General features: G+C 39.7%; 2 protein-coding genes across 2 annotated transcripts in view; both read right to left on the bottom strand.

The window, feature by feature from the left end:
- The window catches only part of LOC127663229 (uncharacterized), a 516,242-nt gene that overhangs the window by 334,911 nt on the left and 158,209 nt on the right, over window positions 1-23,122 (bottom strand). The window lies entirely within an intron of this gene.
- The window catches only part of tnmd (tenomodulin), an 86,475-nt gene that overhangs the window by 11,278 nt on the left and 52,075 nt on the right, over window positions 1-23,122 (bottom strand). The window contains exons 3-6 of the mRNA XM_052154755.1: window positions 21,150-21,290; window positions 17,280-17,387; window positions 11,322-11,481; window positions 8,149-8,255 (exon numbers count right to left, since the gene is read on the bottom strand). Of these exons, the coding sequence (XP_052010715.1) occupies window positions 8,149-8,255; window positions 11,322-11,481; window positions 17,280-17,387; window positions 21,150-21,290 (516 nt within the window). The remainder of the gene's footprint in view (window positions 1-8,148; window positions 8,256-11,321; window positions 11,482-17,279; window positions 17,388-21,149; window positions 21,291-23,122) is intronic.

The following is a 23,122-nucleotide window of genomic DNA, read 5'->3' as shown; positions in this document are numbered from 1 at the left end:
TCAGCAAAGAAGGTGTCCGTGGAGATCATGTCATTCGTTTCCATGACATTGAGTGCAGACTAGATGGAGCAGCATTGTGATGTTTCTGTGAGCTATTTCACTGCTCTATGATTTGTTTGTAATAATAAAATATGCGTGGGAAAGAATTATCGGCAGTCTGAGTGAGTTTGATTCTTACATTGATAGATCTATTAGTTATAATATGTTGCAATGAGCACTGTTTCAGTTCATATAAAACACTCTCCCCTGCAGAATGTTCACTTTTAGGAACAAGAAAACTGATTCATTGTCAAATTAGAAATAAATCGTATTTTTAACAGCTGTACATCCCATTTCTGATCATATTTTCAAAAAACATGGTCATGCGTGCAGTCCACCAATAACATTAGAACAACAGCAGTAGGAACGCCCACTAGCAACTTCACAATACGGAGACTAGCAACAACAACAGATGAAGTTTCTGCATTTGTGTACGGGGTGTAAGAGAACAATGTCTATCTAATGCAGAACTGTCTTTTTACATAAAATAAATAAAAAAACTCAAAGAGCAATTATCCTCCCATTCAATGAGAGGAATATTAGCCTTTCCTTGTCCTGCACATATTGTGAATTTGTGCAGAAGCCAGATAACGTTAGAACAAACTGATCTGATGATGTTCGGGATTGAGGATGCTGACACACATCTGTAAATTGATCCAAACACAGTCAGATATGAAACCGGGGACTGGGATTCAAGAACACAAGCTAAAACATGACACCACAGTGTCATAAAGCGACATGGAAAGACGTGCTTGCTTCAGAAAATGTGCTTTTCATTTTGCCTATGCGTTTTAAAAACAGGTTTAGGGGTTGGTTGGGTTAGTTCGTCATTTTTATTGTCTCATTTACAGTATATATAAAAAAAAACTATTGGTTATGTTTAGGGTTGTAACCCGGACACACACACACACAAGATGAGACAGTCACAATGTAAGTCAAAAACTGCTTTTATTGTTAACAATAAAAGCAGGCAAAAGTACAAACGGGCAATCCAGTGAAGAGTTGTCGAGGGAAGCGTAGGGTCAAAAGCCGGGGAATCAAAGAGAGTAAAGGGGGCAAATCTGGGAGAGTAGTCGAGGGGAGCGAGGGTCAAAGCCGGGGTAAACAGGATCGAGAGGCGGGTAAACTAACAAAGGGAGTAGACAGGGGTACTAGGGGAACGAGGAGCTGGCAAGCTAAGGGGGTAATCAAGAGGAGTTCAAGAGGGGATCAAAACTAGATGAGACTAGCGGGGGCAAAGACACGGGAAACTAAATACAATAACCAACAACCGTGAGAAGAAAGGATAGTGATATATATAGGGGCAAGTGCAGGTGTAAACCATGACAGGTGATGAGAGGCGGAGCCATAGAAAGCTCTGGAGTCTCTGGGAGTAGAGTCGTGAGAGGCTCGGGGAAAAAGGTCGTGGAAGACTCGAGAGGCTGTAGAGGTGGGGCCCTGGAAGACTCGAGAAACGAAGCCCTGAGAGGCTTGGAAGGGGGTGGAGCCCTGAAAGACTCGAGAGGAGAAGCCCTGAGAGGCTTGAGGGGAGGAGGAGCCCTGAGAGACTCGAGAGGGGAAGCCCTGAGAGGCTTGAGAGGGGGAGGAGCCCTGAAAGACTCGAGAGGCGAAGCCGTGAGAGGCTTGAGGGGTGGAGCCATGAAAGACTCGAGGGACCGGAGCCCTGAGAGGCTCGAGGGGAGGAGGAGCCCTGAGAGACTCGAGAGGCTGAAGCCGTGAGAGGCTTAAGGGGTGGAGCCATGAAAGACTCGAGGGACGGAGCCCTGAGAGGCTCGAGGGGTGGAGCCATGAAAGACTCGAGGGACGGAGCCCTGAGAGGCTCGAGGGGAGGAGGAGCCCTGAAAGACTTGAGAGGGGAAGCCCTGAGAGGCTTGAGGGGGGGAGGAGCCCTGAGAGACTCGAGAGGAGAAGCCCTGAGAGGCTTGGGAGGGGGAGCCATGAAAGACTCGAGAGGAGAAGCCCTGAGAGGCTTGGGAGGGGGAGCCCTGAAAGACTCGAGAGGAGAAGCCCTGGGAGGCTCGGGAGGAGGAGTCTTGGGAGACTCGAGAGGCGGAGGCCGCGAGGGCTCTGAGGGGCGAGCAGAGGCTGGCAGAGCCGTGGAAGACTCTGGGGGCGGAGCAGAACCCGGCAGAGCCGTGGAAGACTCTGGGGGCGGAGCAGAACCCGGCAGAGCCGTGGAAGACTCTGGGGGTGGAGCAGAACCCGGCAGAGCCGTGGAAGACTCTGGGGCGGAGCAGAACCCGGCAGAGCCGTGGAAGACTCTGGGGCGGAGCAGAACCCGGCAGAGCCGTGGAAGACTCTGGGGGCGGAGCAGAGGTCGGAAGAGCTGTGGAAGACTCTGAGGGAACCTCTGCGGTCTTGAGCACAAGACGAGACTGGGGAGAAGGGGCCCTCTTCCTTCTCTTGCGTCCTCGGCCAACAGGGGACATGGCCATGGGGACGGTCGAGGCTACAGGTGCTGGCTCGCCGGCCGTGGCGGGCATGGGCGCTGACTCTCTGGCCGTGGCAGGCATGGGCGTTGACTCGCTGGCCGTGCCAGGCTTCGAGACTGGGGCCGTGACAGGCTTCGGGACTGGGGCCGTGACAGGCCTCGGGACTGGGGCCGTGTCAGGCTTCGGGGCTAGGGCCGTGTCAGGCTTCGGGACTGGGGCCGTGACAGGCCTCGGGACTGGGGCCGTGACAGGCTTCGGGACTGGGGCCGTGACAGGCTTCGGGACTGGGGCCGTGACAGGCTTCGGGGCTAGGGCCGTGTCAGGCTTCGGGACTAGGGCCGCGACAGGCTTCAAGACGGGGGCCGTGGTAGGCTTCAAGACGGGGGCCGTGGTATGGAACGCTGGTTCAGTTTCTGCCTCCCCCACAGTAAACGAGGAACCAGCGTACAGTAGGGCGAGGTCAATAAACTGAGCCAGGTTGAGAGAGCAGCGACCACCAGGCATGAATGATGAGGCTGGCTCATTCAGTCCAAATTGAAAAATGTCTTTCAGAGCCACCTCATCAAAATTCACCTGGTACGCCAGGGCACAAAAATCCATAACAAAAACCTCCAAGGGTTGACTCCCCTGACGCAACCCCAAGAGTCGGGCCGATGTCCTTAATGTTGAGGGCGGGGTTATGAGTTACACAACCGCTGCCTCACATAAAAACCCCTTGGTCAGCATCCGAAGAGCCAAAAAACCTCTCCGGGGGTGGAGAGTTCACGGCGCTCAAATATGCATGGGAAGCATAAACGGGCTCAGGGGCAGACACAGGTGAAGCAGGGTGACAAAAATCAAAAATCGCACGTACCTGCTGGCCCTGGGCTGTGAGCGCGCGATCATGACTCCCACCGGTAGATCCTGGGGCAGAGTGCGCTGAAAACATCCGCTCTAGTGAGCTGCGCGAATTCTCCGCGTGATGCATTGTGACTGTCTTCGGTGTGGTTGGTTATTCTGTAACCCGGACACACACACACAAGATGAGACAGTCACAATGTAAGTCAAAAACTGCTTTTATTGTTAACAATAAAAGCAGGCAAAAGTACAAACGGGCAAATCCAGTGAAGAGTTGTCGAGGGAAGCGTAGGGTCAAAAGCCGGGGAATCAAAGAGAGTAAAGGGGGCAAATCCGGAGAGTAGTCGAGGGAGCGAGGGTCAAAGCCGGGGTAAACAGGATCGAGAGGCGGGTAAACTAACAAAGGGAGTTGACAGGGGTACTAGGGGAATGAGGAGCTGGCAAGCTAAGGGGGTAATCAAGAGGAGTTCAAGAGGGGATCAAAACTAGACGAGACTAGTGGGGGCAAAGACACGGGAAACTAAATACAATAACCAACAGCCGTGAGACGAAAGGGTAGTGATATATATAGGGGCAAGTGCAGGTGTAAACCATGACAGGTGATGAGACGAGTGCAGGTGAAACTAATGTGCAGGAGTGCAGATGACACGAGTGCAGGTGGTCATAATGTTCTGGGGGATTGGAAGCGTGTGAGAAACTTCGAGGAAGGGAGATTGCCTCACGAGCATGTGAGCGAGTAGGAGCAAAGTGGACGTGAGGGCTCGAGCGAGCAAAAAGAGCGTGCGAGCTCGAGGGGGCGGAACGAGCGTGGGAGCTCGAGGGGGCGGAACGAGCGTGGAAGCTCGAGGGGGCGGAGCGAGGGAGCGGGGTTCGTGACAAGGGTAAAGCCAGAGATGGGACCAAGTCACACATGTGCAAGTCTCAAGTAAGTCTCAAGTCTTAACCTTCAAGTCTCAAGTAAGTCCCAAGTATTTTTTTCTTGGGCAAGTCAAGTCAAGTCAAGTCACAGGCTATGTCAAGTCAAGTCCAAGTCAAGTCACAGGCTATGTCAAGTCAAGTCCAAGTCAAGTCACAGGCTATGTCAAGTCAAGTCCAAGTCAAGTCACCTTATTATTGTAATTTTACCTGCAGAATCTGATCATAATAAAGTGAAAAGACAAGATATAAGTAACTGTCAGTAAATTACAATACTCATGTTCAGTAAAATACATCATGGAATCAAACAAAATTGTAACTTCATAAAATTATTTATTTTTCACTTCTGCCAACAGTGTTTGAAATGTTTTAAATTTTCAACATTGAGTCCATAAAACAAATAACAGCTTAACATCCAACAGACTCTCTCAAACACAGTTACGTACATTAAACTTTGTTACATTTCTCCTCTCTCTCTCACACACACTCTCTCACACACACACTCTCTCTCTCACACACTCTCTCTAACACACACTCTCTCTCACACACACACTCTCTCTCCCACACTCCCACACTCACTCACTCACTCACTCACTCACTCTCGCGCTCACACACACACACTCACTCTCACGCTCTCACACTCCCACACCCACACTCACTCACTCACTCACACAGATCCATAAGCCTATTTTTGCAATGTCTGTGAGTGGGAAACGTTGAGGTACCAGTGCGCGTGAACGTCATGGCAACGTACAAAACAAAGTACCTCGCGCGGGAAACACTTAACGTAAATGCGCGTAACTAACGTAAATCAAGCAGGCTAGTATGCAGCATAAGCCACGAAGTGTTGGCGAAATAAAAAATTAATGGACAGATTTTTTTTTCAAGAAAACTTCTTGCACAAAATAAATTCAAGCACTTTCAAGGACCTGTATCTATGTATGTTTATTTTCAAGAACTTTCCAGGGCCTTGAATTTTATTTTTCAGATTCACAAACTTTCAAGGATTTCAAGGACCCGTGGGAACCCTGCTATTATTACATTAGCTAACTACCAACTAACCAGATAAAATTAACAAATTGACAAGCACTTACTGGGCAGAATGGCTCTTCAAATGGCGGATCGAAATTGGAGGTTGTCGTCTGGCTGTCCGCGATCTTAACGTTGCATGTCTTGCAAAGCGCTGTTCGTCTTTTGCCATCTTGATAATAATTTTTGAAGCCGAAGCGATGACCCTCGGTAACGTTACCCCTCCGGCTGACATGCTGATGTGTTATCTGATCTAAGTGGGCGTGGTGTGCGTAAGGTACGAGAGGGCATGGCTGATGATAGCCTATAGTGTCGTGATCCAGTCATGACAAAACTATTCTCAGCCTGCGCTCCAGCTGGATCAATTTTATTTTTTTAAATAATTTATATATTTTATATTCAAACTGAAAACATGATGTGATTAACACTCAAGTCATTCAAGTCTTCGTGTCTCAAGTCAAGTCAAGTCCCGAGTCTTTAACTTCCAAGTCCGAGTCAAGTCTCAAGTATTTTATTTTTTGTCAAGTCAAGTCACAAGTCATAAAAATAGCGACTCGAGTCGACTCGAGTCCAAGTCACCAAGTCACAAGTCCCCATGTCTGGGTAAAGCTTTTGTTAAATCCATCTTCAAAAGCTCATCTGAATACAACCTCATGTCACTGGGTTTTTGACACCTTAAGCTGGACATTTCTCTTTCAGACTGCAGCCAAATGTGTAATACACCACGTAAATTACATTTTGCAAAACCGTAGCAATACTCACGTAAATTTCATGAGACCAGGCTCCAGATATGCATGTATGCAGGTTAAGTGAGGCTTCACGTTATCACTTTAAGCACTACATAATTCTGATTTATCAAAATGAGTTGGCGGGTCAGATCAAATCATCCACTGAATTACATTAAATAAAGAAATTACTTTGAATCTGAGAAGTGATGGTATGCAAGAAAAACTGCCAGTACTGTTTAGATTCAATTATAGAAATGCAGGTACTGCGAACTGGTGCGTAGCCATCCACTTTGAGCACTGGCTTTTGACCAATCAGCATCTAGGACCAGAAATATACACTTTATAAAAGTTGTCAATTTGACTCCTGAAGTCTTTTGAAGGCACATGATAGGTGAAATTAATTTTACTATGAAAGAGTAAAAAGCAAAGGCAAAAAGCGCTGTTGTCATGAACGTGAAAAGTAGAGCTGAGTTGGTGAAATTTTGGTTTGCTTCTCATCTAAATGACTTGGAATATGACTCACGAGTCGCATTGGGTACTTTAAGGTCCTTTTTAAGCTTTAAAGTGAGTCACTATGAACTGCCATTGTATTGAAATTACCGAACGAGGAGATCCTTAATAATTAATCATTTTGTGTTCTGCAGAAAAAAGAAAGTGATACAGGTTGGAACAAAATAAGGGTGAGTAAATGATAGAATATTTGTATTTTTTAAGTGAATTATTCCTTTAACAACAGACTTGGGAGGAAGCTTTTTGTTTTATGTTAGTGTCTTAAGTTTAAACTTATCTTCAATTATTCTTTGACCACACAATGCATTTAATGTTCAGATAGATGGGTTGAGGCAGGTTTAATCAGTGATCTGCAAGCCCGAATGCTTTCGGCTAGGACACCGGGTCATGATGCCTACCATCAAACATCTGCAGCAAGTCTGGACCCAATCATCAGAGGCTTATCCTCCCAATATAGGTCAAGGACCATGATGTAATTTCTCAGCGCAGCCAGATGATAGTTATTCAGTTTGAAAGATATCCAGAGTTGTGCTAGCGCAAAATGCATCGGCATGGTAGGGCTGGGGAAAGGTCAGAATCGTATATCTCAGGCCTTCTGTCACAGGAACTTTGATGATTATTTATAAAAAGTGCACAACAGGTAGAGAGACCTGTAGCAAAATATAAATTCCATCCCCCCAGCTCTAGATGTCAGCCAGTGGGAGAGCTGAAGAAGGGCTTGGGTCTAGGATTCTCTGAAAGGTCTGGTATATCTGGGCAGCCAGCAGCATCTACATGACTCCAGACTCCAATTACCAGGAGCCACATCCCCTCTGACGTTCACAAAAACCTTTGTTATCGCTCTGCCCACAAACACAGCCTGCCTGTGCTCAGCCTTGGAATTGGCTGGATTGGTGTGCATTAACCACCTGATAGAAGGAGATGATGTCAAAAGGGAAAGGTGGTTTCATCTGGGTTTTCTTTAATTATACGAAATGATGAATTTCCCCTGGTTGTTGGATGAGGTGGGCAAACAAGACATCCTTGGGCCTCTGCAGATAAATTTGCCTTTTTTCCAAAGTTCTTTTTTTCTCCGTCTTCGTCTTCTCCTCACGCCTGAGCTTAGGAGGCTAGAAGTCACATGCTACGGAGGTATATGGGTAGTTGTGTGAAGTGTTTTGAGCTGTGTATATGTTTGTGCCTTTGCGACTTTAGGATAATTAATCATTAAGCATACGCTTCACTTCATGAAAGTAATAAAGAACATTCCATGGGTGCTTAATTCTTTATGACTTGATAATTAAAGCATGATTAATACATTTATCTTTTCATTAATGAGTGACCTTGGGAGGCTCTCTTTGTACATCACTAGCTACATTAGACACAAAAAGAGAGGAAAGAAAAATTTGTGCGAGGGCTTAAGGGAAACTTGCTTCCTTTGAAGGCTAAATATCCCTCTCCATTAGCTGCAAGACATTAAGGGAGTCTAAAGTGAACTGACCTGATTTAGGCAGATATATAGAGCAATTTCAATGCCATGTGGTCCACATAGTCTGTTTTAAGTTAGGAAAGGGAACTTTGATTAATGAATGATTTATATGAAGAAAGAGCATGACTATCCAGCTCAACCGCAGTCTGAACATTTCTTCTTGTAAAAAACCTCACGCTCAGATACTTACATAGTCGTTTACTGGTAACTGGTCCATGACATCCCTGGCCTGACGTGGCCCTCTCACCTCCAGCTCCGGGGTCTCCTCCACATCCTCTATATCATGGAACTCAGCATCTGGAGTGAGAGGATGACATGACGCACTCATCGATACACATGTTCTGAAACAATTAATAGGTACTGTGAGACACCCTTTGATCTTTCTTAAGAAAATAAACCCCTCAAATGCTGTTATGATGTTCTCATTTGGAAAAATCACCAACAGAAGCTGATTTGTGGCTACCACTCATTAATGTTTTATGTATCTAAGGGTGTTTTCAGACCTATAGGCCATTTGATTTATTTTGTTCGCTTTTGCAAGGCAACATTTCAAGACGGACCAAAATTATGTCAATAAAAGTCACATGTGAGCAAGCTGTACCCCTATTGGTCACAATGTTTTTTCACTGTTCCATGATTTCTGCAAGTTATAAGTGCTAAACCTGTTTATAAACCTATAAGTATAATGTTTATAAGCCTGCAGGTTACAGTATTGTCATGTTTATTCTGTTGGTTCCCGTTTTTCATGTCTCTTATTTTGAAAAGTGCAAGTCATGTGATGTCCTGTTTTCCCTCTATGTTCATGTGTCTTGTTTTCATTGGTTCATTGTTTGATTGCTTTGTTATTAGTTCTAGTTTGTAATTGGTTTAAGGTTATTAGTCTTGTTATCTTGTTTATAGTTCTGTCTGTTCATTGGTTGTCTTATTCCCCATGTCATTAAGCCCTCACGTTTGCCATTGTCTCGTGTCGAGTATTGTTTATTGTAACAGATTTCAAGTCATATCATGTCAAGTTCATAGTCAAGTTTCAAGTTTATATCTACTTTAGTTTATGTGTCTAGTTCATGTTCACTGGTATAGTTAGGGTTTGTTGCATAATCATCGTTTTGTAAATAAACTGCACTTGTGTTCACTTCATCATCGTGCAATATGTTAAATACCCATAATGTTAATCAAGACTTTATTATTACAACTGTAATGCAATAACACATACCAGATAATACATACAATACAGAACAACCACTTTTAGTGTTTGAATCAATCATATCTCTCACTAAACACTGTGAGAAATGATTGTTTTTGCCTTATTTTAATTCAGTTGGCATGTAGGAGTTGATAACATTTTGAAAAATAATCTCATTCCATATCTGGATAATTGCTGCAATATTATAGAGGATAATTATCCTCTTCTATGATATTGCATTATATTAGTTTTGTACAGTATGTTAACTTAAAAGCCAAAATACTTGGAAATACGTGAATTAGAATAAACCTGAAATATGAACGTGCTTCGTTCACAATTTAGAGACATTTAGAATGTTTCAGATGGCTATTTCTATTTAAGTAAATGTTGTATTCTTAAAAATTTCTGTTTGTCCAAGAATCCTCTTGCAGCAATGCATATCTTTGTCATTTAGAAGCTTCTAGTTTAGGACATGTGAGGAGACTTCCCTTTCTATCCTGGTTAGTTTTTTTTAAACAGTAATGCGGAATAGCCTTCATCTCTCTAAAACAATAGAATTTAGGAGAAAATAAAATTTCAGGAGAAATGTGTTTCTTTTTGCCTATTTTTAAAACCAAAATTTGACTTGCAAGTGAAAAGAAACTTGTAAGAACTCAATACCTCAGCAAATGGGGAAAAAACCCACTGTATTGTGATTTCCGCATGGTAGCGGAACAATTTTCACTCATTCTAATAATAAGAAAAAAAATGTAGTACCAAATTAGCACTTTAGAATGATTTTATAAGAAGTAGGTGACACAGTATATGTTTGCCATCACAGGTAAAGATAAATACAAAATAAATACCACTTAAAACAATTGTAATAATAATTATTAGAATTACAATTGTAATAACAAACTGTAATAATAATTAACAACTAATTACTTTGCCAGTATTTTTATAAATGTAATGCATCTTTTGTGAAAGGAAGCATCAATTTCTTTCAAGAACAAAGATGTCTTTGTGTTCTAAAAATGGAAGTGTATATACTATATATAAAATAATTTTCATAAAGTAACTTGTAACATAATTACTTGAGACGTTTTTCAGCAAACTACTTATTTACTCATACTTGAGTCATAATTTTTCTCAGTATTTCTACTTGTAGTCAAGTGAATTGTTTCTTCAGTAGCAGTACTTTTACTTAAGTAATACAAATCAGTACTCTTTCCACCACTGGTTACTAGATGGTAAAACATTTAGGTATTAAATTAAGTTTAAGTATTAAGTATTTTCATGCAAGTATACACAAAGTCAAGGGGTCAGTGGTCTGGGAAAATTGTGCCTGCAAAGTGCAAGCTATAGAAACAAAAACAGCCCATTCTTAAGATATTAGTAGCTATTGAACAATAGGAATATAGAGTATGTGTGTCTTATATTATTTTTCACAGTTAATGTGTCCTTTTTGCACGTCAGGTATACCTCTACGACCCGCTCTTTTAATTCATGTGAAAAAGGCTGTTCATTTGGACTAATTGGATGTAGGCTCCAGCCTCCTAAATTATACATAATGCAAGTATAATTAATTATAATGATCTACTGACATACAACCCCATGGCTAGTATTAAAGGGATAGTTCACCCAAAAACAAAAATTCACTCATTATTTACTGACCCTATGGTGGATGGCGATTTCCCATTTGAAGCTCCATAAATCACAAACATAACCATCATTCATATCACACCAGCTGTTAAATTAATGTCCTCTAAATTGAAACGATCACATTTGGTGCAAAAATTATTAATATTTAAGTACTTGTATTAAAGTAAGAAAGAATTTTCATTTTTGAGGTGAACTATCCCTTTCACTGTAATGGTCAGGGACATAATTTGTGATATTGTAATTCTAGGGTTTCAACATGCTCTTTGATAGCACCTGCTGGTGGAAAATATTTATAGCAACGTAATAATAACACAATCGCTATCATCTATGTATTTTTCTTGACCCATAGACTTATATTTTTACACATGTTTTTTTGTTTGTTTTTACAAACTGAGTGACGAATCAGAATTATTTCCTAAGGTAATCGACAGCATGTGGCAGATACTGTCAATAGAGTTCAACTTGAATTGATCCTTGAATATTCTTAGAAGGCTTATTTGGGATTAGAGTTGGCGATCTCCTGCATGTTGCCCAGGTACCTCTGAGAGGGGAAGGGTGGATCCAGTGGATGGGCAGCTCTTGGCAAACCTCAGAGATCATGGAATTGAGCAGGAATGTTCTGTTGGAGATGGGCTCCTCAGCAGGGATCCATATCTGTGAGTCCACCACCTGCATATCTATCTCGCCAGTCTCACCCACCTGTGAATACAATGTACATTGTAACAGCCTACAGCCTAATACTCCTTTCAACAGCCCATCAAGATAAAGCAAGGGAATCTGCTTTATTCTATTGCCTTGGATCATTTCATCTTCTCTCAACAGGGAACCAAAGAACTAACTGCTGACCATGGCTAAAATACTTCATTTGACCTCCCTTAAAGACCAAAGTTGTACCTTCCAGCGAAACAGATAATTTTTTCCCTATTTCCCTAGTAAGCCCTTTTGTTAAACAAGTGGTGTTGCATTTTAATTCAACAGCAATGGGGCAATAAAATAATAATTATAAAAATCTGACTTTATAATGACTTTGAAGTCTTGAGCTATGATGGTCGAAGAAAGAACAGACTTAATGTTCAATCCTGCAGACAAAATAAAGCACAACGTTGTGCATCCACCCTGCCACCCATTAAACAACTAATTATATGACTGATATTAATATACTTAATTTGTTGGTTCTGCAGTTTATGATCTGTAAAGTAAACTATTATTACTAAACGATAGTGATTGCATGCCATTTTGATTTAATGGAGATCTAGGAAGAGGCATGTAATGTCATTTGTGTAATGTAATCACATTAAGTATGTGTTTGTTTAGCTTGTAGTTATGTATAAATAGAAATACAAACAAACTCACCTCACATTCCCTTGTTAATAAGTGGAGAGACCAGAGAAATGGCTCACATATATTGAAAAACAAATATTTTTTATAATATGATTTTCTCCCATCCTAAAGCTTAATTGCACATTAGTTAAGCTTGATGTAAAATCCTGGGGCTATTGTCTGAACTACAATTATTTATATGGGTTCCTATCTTTCTCTTCCATTCCCTCTAACTTTAATCCCTACTCTTGTTTTATTAGAAGTCATTTTCTTTGCCATTTCTTGTTTGTTGGTAAGTGAAACTGCACTGACCTGTAGCCATTCCGATTCCGCCTGATTAAAAGCTTCACTCACTCCTCCGCTCTTAGTGTAAAGCGCAGTCTTTTAAACATTTTCTTCGCTCCAGCCCCCTCTCCTGCACATCATGCTAAACTAATGATGACTAGGAGGACAGCCTGCATGACTTAAGCAGTGAAGGCTGCTGTTTTAACCTAATATTAAAACTAAGGTCAGCGGAGCAAACATTGATGCTGGACTGCTTGAGTAACTGCTCGAGCAAAGCAAGCCTTTCATACAAGTAAACAAATATTAGAGTACTGATCCTGTAACATGACTGAAAATTAGCCTGATAAGCTTAAAGGGGACCTATTATGCAAAATTAACTTTTATATGGTGTTTGTACATAAATGTGAGTCAGCAGTGTGGGTACACAACCACCCTACAATGTTTAAAGTCCACCCACTCCTCTTTCTTATATTTCTATAAATCAAAAACAGTGCGTCAAAATGAATGGCTTTCGTTTCTGCTCTAAAGTGATGTCACGTTAGAACAGGCCTCGCCCACGACTGGTGACGGACTCCACCCTCCTCACCTGAGTGATCTACACACAGTCTGCCATTTATTTTCGCACTGGAGCAGCCAGATACAGTGAGAAGTATGTCTCAGCTTCATAAGCATCACAATTGTTCTGTTGTTGCTCTAAAAGTGAACATAAGAGTCTTCATGTACTCCGGCATCAGAGCCAATGAAGACGCAGTGGGAAAGTTTTGTTTTTGAAGGAAATGTGCCCCAAATCATACAAAAATGTTTGTATGTTTGTGCAAATAATTTTACACCTGACAGCTTTGTAAATGAGTGTCAGTATAGATCAGGATTTAAAAAAAATGTGATTAACAAGCATGGATCAGTACTGTTCCAGCTTTATATCCTGAAGATCCACCAACCATCCAGGCAACTGCCCTAGCCCTGTGCTTCTCCACAGCTGAATACGCGTGCTCAAGCTGGAGCCGCTCCCACCATACCAAACTGATTGACACAGCCCTCAACGACACCTGCCGCATTATCACGGGGTGTTTAAAAACAACGCCAGTCCCGTGCCTCTACGCCCTAGCTGGCATTATAGCAATATATATATATATATATATATGGCAATAAAAATAAATATATTTATTTGGACATACATTATACGTATCGTACACAAAAGTTAAATGTTCTCTGCAAAGCAACTATAAAACAGAATGTATTAATAAAAGCACAGACTGTACAAATACATTTAATTGATAATAAATGAATGCCCGCATTGTTTCCCAAATCACCTTTTCTCCTTAAGGGAAGAAAAGCACATTCTGAAAAGCCACTCAAAAGAAAGTGAATTGCAGGCAGGAAAAATGCAGGAAAGAGGAAAATGAAAATACAATTCATTTCAAATGTGATAAAACATCTCACTACTGTACATGTCTCATCTAATAATTATGGTCTTTCACTGTAGAATTTATCCATTCAGCATCACAGCATGAAAACAGTTGAAAATATTTTCACTGCTCACAGAGATTTCAGGAAAACACTGTTCCTTTTTATACTCAGTAAAAATCCCATTTCAAAACATGTGAAGCATTCACAAAAAAAGATGCTAAATAGAAATGAACAAATTCTCAAAATGTCTAATGAACTTCAGCACATGAACACATACCTGTTAGCACAATAATGCTATAGTTTATTGTAACCGTTTCTGTACGTCTATCGTAGCCGGACTTTAGCGATGAATAATATAAGTAATCCCCGCTGTTGACTTCTTGCCAATAAAGTGAAAAGAGCACTCAAACAAATTATCCCAAGCCTCAATAAACAAATGTTCCTAAGTCAATCCTTCTGTAAGCAGCTGATTGAAGAAGCAGCATCTTGGACAATAGGGCTGTGCTTTGCAAGTGGTTTCTGATCATAACATTGTTGTTTTAGACTAAACTTTTGTTTCGCTTGATTATTATTCGAGACATTTTACATAATTTAAAAAGCAAGAATCTTACTTGCATGACACGCAAGCAAGCTGTGACTGGCTACACACAAAGCGCCAACCAATCTCACTTCCGCTAGCCAACTGGAAATTCCGCCCACCTTGCTAAATACAGTGGACTCTCTGCGAATATTGTGGATTCAAATGGATGTGTGAAATTGAAGATAAAAAATATAACTACTGTATAAAAATTTCATATTCAAAATGTAGCAATAATCCTCTTGATAACAATTATGTAGTATTAAATGACTGTATAATTTATATATTATTATATTTGTATTATCTGTAAGCAATATCATAAGCAGCCTTGTGCCACAGGTAATCAGATTTTTTTTCATGAATGTTTTAAGTAATAATGCTCCTTTGTGTAGCATTTTATTTTACCAAAAGTTTTTGTAAAAAAAAAAAAAAGTATTATATTTCTATTTGATTAAAACTGTATGTGTCAATTTGATTAAATGCTATTTTATCATAACATTTAACTAAAACGGAAAATGCATAATTTGTATCTGTGAGACTTTATGCAGTTATTTTAATCAAGCCATTTTCTGTGTAATTTCATCAAAAATCTGAGGCTTTTTATTTGTTGATTATAGTATCGATACCAAGGTACCAGAGCTAGTATTGTACCGAAGCCAAAATGTTGGTATTGGAGCAACCCTACTCTGTGGAAATGTAATCCAGAAACTGGAGCTCAAGCATGCCCCTACATTCAACACTTCAAGCTTCGGCCAAGAGAGCAATGATTCAAATTTCAGTCTTTTGGGACTTTTGGTCCCAATCCTAGTCAAGCTTGCCTCTAATAAGGTAGATTAATTTAGGCTACACTTGCAACCCAGATGCACTTTTCTGTTTTATTTATTATTATTTACTAATATTTTTTGTATTATTTATTTATGATTTTAAATTATTTTTGTCAATTTAATTGAATGTTTATTGATATCAAATTGCAAAATCACAATAAACAGGGTTTAAAGCTCTATTTAGACATTTCCTTAATTTTGTTAACAGGGTTGCAAAAATTGCTAACCTCATATAAACAAACTAAATACAACAAAATAGCTCATAAAATAATGAGGTGGTTGATCAACATTTTCGGAAGGTGTCGAAAAAGTGTTCCACCCTTTATTTGGTAAACCCTATTCTTGGAAAGTTCCATGTATTGAAAGTAGGTATAGAATCTGAGAAAAAGAAGGTAAGTGAGATGAGGAAAAGACAATGCTTATCCTGAGACTTGTTGGAATGTCGGCCATAATTTAATCGGGAGACATTTGGGCAGATGGAGACCGGAGGGAAGTTCAGGGCTTTCATACATTTCCATAATTTAAAAATTGAAAATAGTAAACAAACTGGCAGCATACAATTTATGCTTGTCACATGGTTGTGCTTACAGGCTGCTTTTTTCCTTATCAGTTGCATGCAGTTTCTCCACAACCAGCATTGTTTTGTGGTAAAGCGTGTTAAGGCAGCGTGCTCTGGGACCAGAGTCACATGCCCTGCAGCTCAGGTGCACTTGGAGCTAATAATGTGGGTTTTAACCCCTACTTCCTTAACATGACCACAGCCTTGAAAAGAATGGCCTGCTTCTTTCTCTCATTTATACACACAAGTACTCTTTGGTTTCAATAGCAACCTGATTTATCTCCATGCTGGTATGTGTATAAATACAAGATTTAGAGAAGGCAGGAATGTAAATAAAGACAGTTAGCACTCTGAAGCACTACTCTTGCAATTTTAACATTTTTGTCACTGTTTAAACTGTTTATCTAATTAATGAGAGATCATTTATGTGAACGTTATCCTGGTTAGCTACATCTTTTTGGTGCAAACAGCTTGCTCCATCTTGTGCCATGTGTCCCGTCCCACTCTGGAGTTTCAGGCACATCCCTGTCTCTCTTTTTCTCTCTCTAGCCCCACTGCTTCAGTCCTGGCCAAACACTGATTGATTTCACATCTGTGAAATAAAGCTTAGCTGAAAAATCTAAATAGGTTTCACAATGAGCGAAAAAGGGAGAAATGGCAGCGACATATGGCGTTTGCTTCACAATTAGTATCTGTAAACATGGATTAGACATTAAAACGATGAAAGAGAGGACATGCAGGCTGTTTCTGCCTATAATACCTTCTGTTCCAAAAGTCAAAGAGGATGTCTGGAACTTGCGATGACAACAGATCAGTGTATTTTTAATACAAATCGCAAAGGTGCACTTTTGCGCACTCCCTCCTTCCCTCAAATATGAACTTCGACAGAGCATTCCTGAAAGAGAGATTAGCACATTCGAAACTGCTTGCCATTCTCCGTGACACCGATAAATTGATGTTTGATTGATAGAATTTTGCCCATCGTTCTTGCCGAGCATCACAGACTGCCATTAGAGCAGGAGAACAGAGATGAATTACTTCAGCCCTGAGTCAAGTGAAATTTACGGTGCAAACATCTTCAAATACCATTTTAATGGCTTACCTTTCCCAAGGACCTCTCTCTCTCCTTAAGGCTATTTGGGCTGAGGCTTCAGAGGAGATGATTAAAAATTTATATTAGTTCAGTATTGACAGCAAACACCATTTGATGTGTAACACAAAGGGGTTATGGGATTGCGGACTTTCAGATGAATTCCTGGCCACAGGAGAGCCAAGTTTATACTTTTGTGGAAACTGCTTGTGGGGAGATAAGGGTGGGTTCGGGGGGTGGGATGTGTGTGTATGTGTGTGTGTGTTTGGTGCGTTGGTTGAATGGTGGATAAATTGTGATGGTTGGAGTAAGTTTCCTTTTGTACTCTTACACCTTTCTTCTGATGAGCTCTGTTGCAAACTGAATGATGCTTTTTTCTGTATTACTGAAACAAATCACTGAGATATGTATGTAAGTTTGGAGAGGTTAGAATACCTTTATGTCCACATTCTTTGCATCCACTTCCATCAGCTTGGGAAGCTCCTTGGTTTGAGTCCTGATGTAGCATATCTGGTGCTTGGCAAAATGGATGCCCATTATTCCCTAGAAGATACAGATATTATTTAGATTAACTGCATTTTATTGCCTAATTCAAAAGCAATTGATCTCGAATACTCTTGCACAACAACCCAAAACCTTTTTATCATAGCAAGGAAATAGTGCATGTTATATAACTAATGCAACAAGAATAATTTTACACCCACAACATATGATTATTGGTCTACAGTCTTAGCCAGCAGAGAGGTATATGATTATACATAGGCAAAGCCCATTGATTTGCAGCACTTATGGTCTGTGTTACAAAGCTAATCTGTTTGGTGAAGTGAAAATCTTTTTTTTCCTGAAAGCCACAGCTGATGGTCTGCCATACTGAATTCATTGCTTTACACTTGAAAAGAGAAAAACCCATTTTAGCAGGAGCATCCGAAGAAAGTTCTCAGTGCTTTACTCTCTGAAAGTAGCCTTCAAGGGAAATAAAGGCTATCACATAACAGACTCTTCACTCAGCTGAATAAAAACAATATCTCACTGCATTCGGGAATGCATTAAGCAATCCACACATCCCACAATTGCTCTCATTTTTCTGTTATATAGTATGAGAAAAGTGAGCGTGAGTGCGAACCCATTAGAGTTTAATTATTTCGGCAGTATTACATTAGACATGACATTAGACCGTATTAGGCAAACGCTTTTATCCAAAATTACTAACTGGCATTTGGGGTATAATATTGTGTCTGGGAATCAAACCCATGTCCTTGGCATTACTTGTGCCATGTTCTACCAGTTGAGCTACAGGAACATACTAGTTGTAAAAATGCATAAATGGAAGCATCTTTCAAAAATGCATGTCATTGCAGCTAACAACATGCTCTCCCTTGCTCTCGCTACCTCTGTTTAATGACACACTAACAACATCCACAGAAACAACAATTGTAATTTCCACCTAAGCTCACCAATTATCAAAAACAGCTAAATGTTATCAGATGAATAAAAAAGGAGTGCATTGTTTTTGCCTAAAATGATTGTAACAAATTGCTCTTCAGTTTCTGGTAATGGCTTGCTTTTACATGAAAGAAGGAGCTACAGTATTTCCTGTTGAAATGCATTTATTGCTGAGCCTGGTCAAGTGAAAAATGAAGAGACTCTTCATTACATGTATAACAAATTGTGGGAAAGAATGTGATTTAAGAAAGAGTGCTAGAGTACACATTTGCTATTAGCCAGATTAAATGTGCAGGCTCTGTCACAGCTTTCCAACTCAACAATTATTCGATTGGAAGCACAGTTTGGCAGAGAGGGCAAGGTAGTGTTGTTCTAATCATTGGAACATTACTTGTATGTTAATGCCCACACCTGCTTCCGCCAGCAAAGGTTTTGGCTTGAGAGACAACAAATGCTATGTTTTAAATGTAGGTGAAGTCAAGGCCTGTAGGTAAACCTATTTAGTATTGAAGAATCACTATTAACAGCATTACTAGATCTGAGATCAGACTGAATCTTTGTCTGGAAAACTGACCCTTGCAGTATACAGTTTCTGTATTAGGAAATCATAGACAGACTTTGACTTTGTTAAGATATTCCCCCTGCATCTTTACCGACCTCTCTTATCATCAAATGGGTGGTAAGATAGCTCATCTTGTCTTATTGTAGGACAGACAAATCATTGTTATTCTCCACATTGATGGATAGAGACAGTGATTATTGGCAAAATCATTTAAAGCTTTGCACTCAGAATCTTTTGTTACTGTTTTTACAAGACTTCAATGACTGCAGTAAATGAGAAAATGTGCAATTCATTCATGCAGAAATGCTTTACTTCCAGTTCTTTTGCACGTATTTGCCAGTATGCGTTTTATCCTTCTTTTTATTTATTTATTTTTAATTAAGAAATGAAATTTGTGACTCCAGAGTTACCTTTAAATATTCAGGATAAACATTTGATATATTCTGATTTGTTAACTACTGTATATATATTTACAGTTACATTTATATATTCAGGATGTACATTTAAAATATATATTCAGATTTATAAATATATGTTAGGCTTTACAATTATATATTCAGATTATTTTTCTATATTTTATGATTGTAATATTTATTTTTAAGGGTCTTTAACTCTATTAATATTTTAAAATAAACATTAAGATTTACAATTACATATTCAGTATTACAAATATATGTTCATATTTACAACTATATATATATATATATATATATATATATATATATATATATATATATATATAGGGAATTAGACATATATATTCAGATTGTTATGGAAACCCAGACTCGATGATGGTGTTTGAACCTGAAGGCAGGTATTTATTGACCAAACACAAACAGGGAAACAGGTGAGTAACAAACATGCAGAATTGAGCTGGTGTGATGAACAGAAATCTGATAATAGTTTGTGTTGATGTAGGGAGTGATTATACTTTAGGTGACACACACACAAGTTGAAGTAAATGTTGAAGAGGAAGCTTGGAGAGATCGCTGTAATGACATTGGAGAGGAGCGTTGGAGAATTTCAGGAGAACAGGTAAGTCACAGGTAAGCGAGTCTGTATTCCATGGGAGACCAGACATTGAGTGAGGAGTGAGTGGGGCTATTGTAGTGGAGCTGATTGACGTGGTGATGGAAGGCAGGTGCAGGTGATAAGTATTCGGGAGAGAGGGCAGGTTGTGTGTGTGGCGAGAGAGTCAGGTGAATCCGTGACACAGATTTACAACTGTATATTCAGATTTAAATATGCATATTCAGATTTACATTTATATATTCAGATTGAAAACCATATATTCAGAATGTAGAATTTCCCGTTTTGAACAAGCTGTGATAAAGGAGTGTTGATATTTAGTGTCACAGCACTGGTGCTTTTTAAATATTTAAATAACCCTCGACCAGGAAACCAATTTAGGCTACTTTTAAACTAGCCTTTTCATCAACAGCTGAATCATAGCTGATATTTAGTACAACAGCATGCTTGCTAATGAGAAATTGCTTAAATACATGTTCTGAAAAATGCAATGGGAATTTACTGGTACCTTGCATTGCAGTTTCATAGACTATGTACTGTTGTATTATTCTCTTTGCTTATGCTGAAGGATACTTTATGGCTTTTGGTTCATGACACAATCTATGATGTGTCTCCTTTGGTTTCTGTAAGATGCTGTTGTGGGATTTTCATCTTTTCTTTAGTTTCTGGAAGTAACTCCAAGATGTCTAAAATAATAGAGAATGGATTTTGCTTGTGTTTCTGCTGGCATTACCACTTGCATTTCCATTCATGGGATGTAGCCTTTGGGCTCTTTGGATAAGGTTTGTAGTTTTTTAGTGTGTGTAATAACTTGCAACATTCCTCGTTCAAAAAATCAATTCCAAAGTCTGCCCTGAGCCAACCGTTAGTAGAAGTTACAGGAAGTTCAGAAGAATGCTCAGTGCTCAAACTCCCATTTCATTTAAATCAACATGTGATTTGAATGATTTTGCCTATTGTGGTCTCCCATGGCAATGACTTGAATGAAACTAATCTCTTTTGTGGCTTTGCTCCACTGACCATAGTAATTTAGGAAGAAGATGGGGCCAGCAACAAGTGTGTGAATGTTGATGCGAGCTGTAATTGCTGCCAGTTTTCTTTTGCTTAGCAGTGTTTTCAAGAGATTCAATATCATCAGTCTAAGAGCAAAAGGAAAATGCTCTGTCTGTATTTTGAAAGCAGCTCCTAGGCTGAGACGTGTATAATAAGAATGCAAGCCGAACCACTCACTCACTCACTTACTCACTCACACTGATGTCGTAAACCCTTACATTTTTGAAGTCGTGCACCTCCAGGACCTCGTCAGTGCTGTTTCCCATCCTGAAGATTTCAATGCGTTGGGCTGGAAGGATTTCCATCATGCTCTCAGTCTCCATTCCATCTAGTACAGCTTTGTAGTGATGATCATACACCTGTTGAGGTACATACATACAAACACATCAAGTTAAAAACATGAATATTGGAGCATAACTGCAATGTTCCAATTTGTATTCTTTTCATATCCAAACTGAAACCTAGGAACGCATTGCCTCTTAATATGAACACATCATATCAGTCCTTATTCCCATCGTTTCATCAAAGCCAGTCAGTGCACATAGTTGTTTAGACTGACAGGCAGCATGACCACAACATCTTTTAATGAATGAGATCTGGCAGTTGCCCTTAGTCAGAATGAAATCATGCTTAAGGAGTCTCAACAAATGCCTGATTTGCCTGATTGTCTGAGGCCTTGGAATCATTATATGACTTCACTCGGTTGCCATACCTTACTGCATCGCTCTTTATCTCAGCTGCATCTTTAAATACTGTTCTTGGGCATGCATGGATGGCTCTCCAATGTCTACAGAAATGATTCATGCCCACCAGCCAAAAACCCTGCTATTAATATTTATGCGTGTTGTGTTATGATGAGAAATTACATTGCTGAGCTCACCCTCATCTGTCTCAGTAGCAATTCTGAGGAATATGTTATTCTTAGACATAAGGCAAAAACCATGCACACAGATATAATGCAACATTAAGATTATTGTCTCAAATCAATGTTTGTTCTGATAATTAAAGTGTTTTATGCAGTGTAGCATAGAGCAGTAAACACATCATTTAATAGTGTATTGTTGTTTAGCTTTGTTGCGGAGGGTGTAATGCATTGAAATTAGCTTTAATGTAACTTTTGCATGTGTGGACAAAGAGGTTATTTAAAGATGTAAGAACATAAGTGTCATGCTAGCAGCACTGATTGGACATCCTTGTGTTCTAAAAAGAATGAAAAATCATATTTTATTTCTGTATGTTTGCTGTGTATTTACATAGTTATTTACTGATTAATGTTAATCAACTACATGGATCTGTTATATAATGTAATATTTGTAAAACTGCCTGTACTTTCATATTGTTATTGTTATTATTATCATTATTATAGTAATTAATTAATAATAACTTGTAATTTGTGTAAATAATTAGAAGTGTAGAGATGCTATAGGTGTACACACACACACACACACACACACACACACACACACACACACACACACACACACACACACACACACACACACACACACACACACACACACTATATTGTAGTTTACAGGGCTAGGCTAATTTTATTGATGCTATTATATTTATGCTATGGCTTTATTCATATAAACCTTAAGACTTTGTACAGCTACTGTAATCAATTCACAAAATGTATTGCGCCTGCTAATAGCTTTGTTTATTTGTAAGTGCTCTTTGCACAGTTTTGGCACCTGACTATTGGACTAGAGTTATTCAAGTATCAGCTAACGACACAAACACATCTAAAACTTTAGTGGAGACTAACTTTTTTACTGCTGCCACAACCACAAGATCTATGTACACAAAATCTCGTATACCTGCTTTCCATGGATGGTAATAGTGCAATAATACTTGCAGCAAGAACATAACAATAGAGTTTTGTAAATAAGGGACAATCTATAATAATTTGCAAAGTAAAGAATCATGTTTATGCTGAAAAGTTAAATAATGACTTAATTGTAATACTGTGCAGTGATGTTTCAGCACATTTAGTGCTAGATTTAGTTAGATTGCTGGGGGTTAGTGAATAAGATGCACGAATGTGTGCTGAAATATCAAAGTAAAAGTGGTACAACCTTTTTAGTGAATTTACCCCAGAGTGTCCTGTTAAGGACCTTGTCAGTGTCAGTCCAACTATGTTGCAGACCTTCTGATTGATTGCTATCTCAGAGCTTTCTTAAACTCTCCT

This window comes from Xyrauchen texanus, chromosome 23, assembly GCF_025860055.1.
Source record: "Xyrauchen texanus isolate HMW12.3.18 chromosome 23, RBS_HiC_50CHRs, whole genome shotgun sequence".
Classification (NCBI taxonomy): Eukaryota; Metazoa; Chordata; class Actinopteri; order Cypriniformes; family Catostomidae; genus Xyrauchen; species Xyrauchen texanus.
The sequence above is the reverse complement of the archived record's forward strand: the minus strand, read 5'-3'. Positions and strand labels throughout refer to the sequence as shown.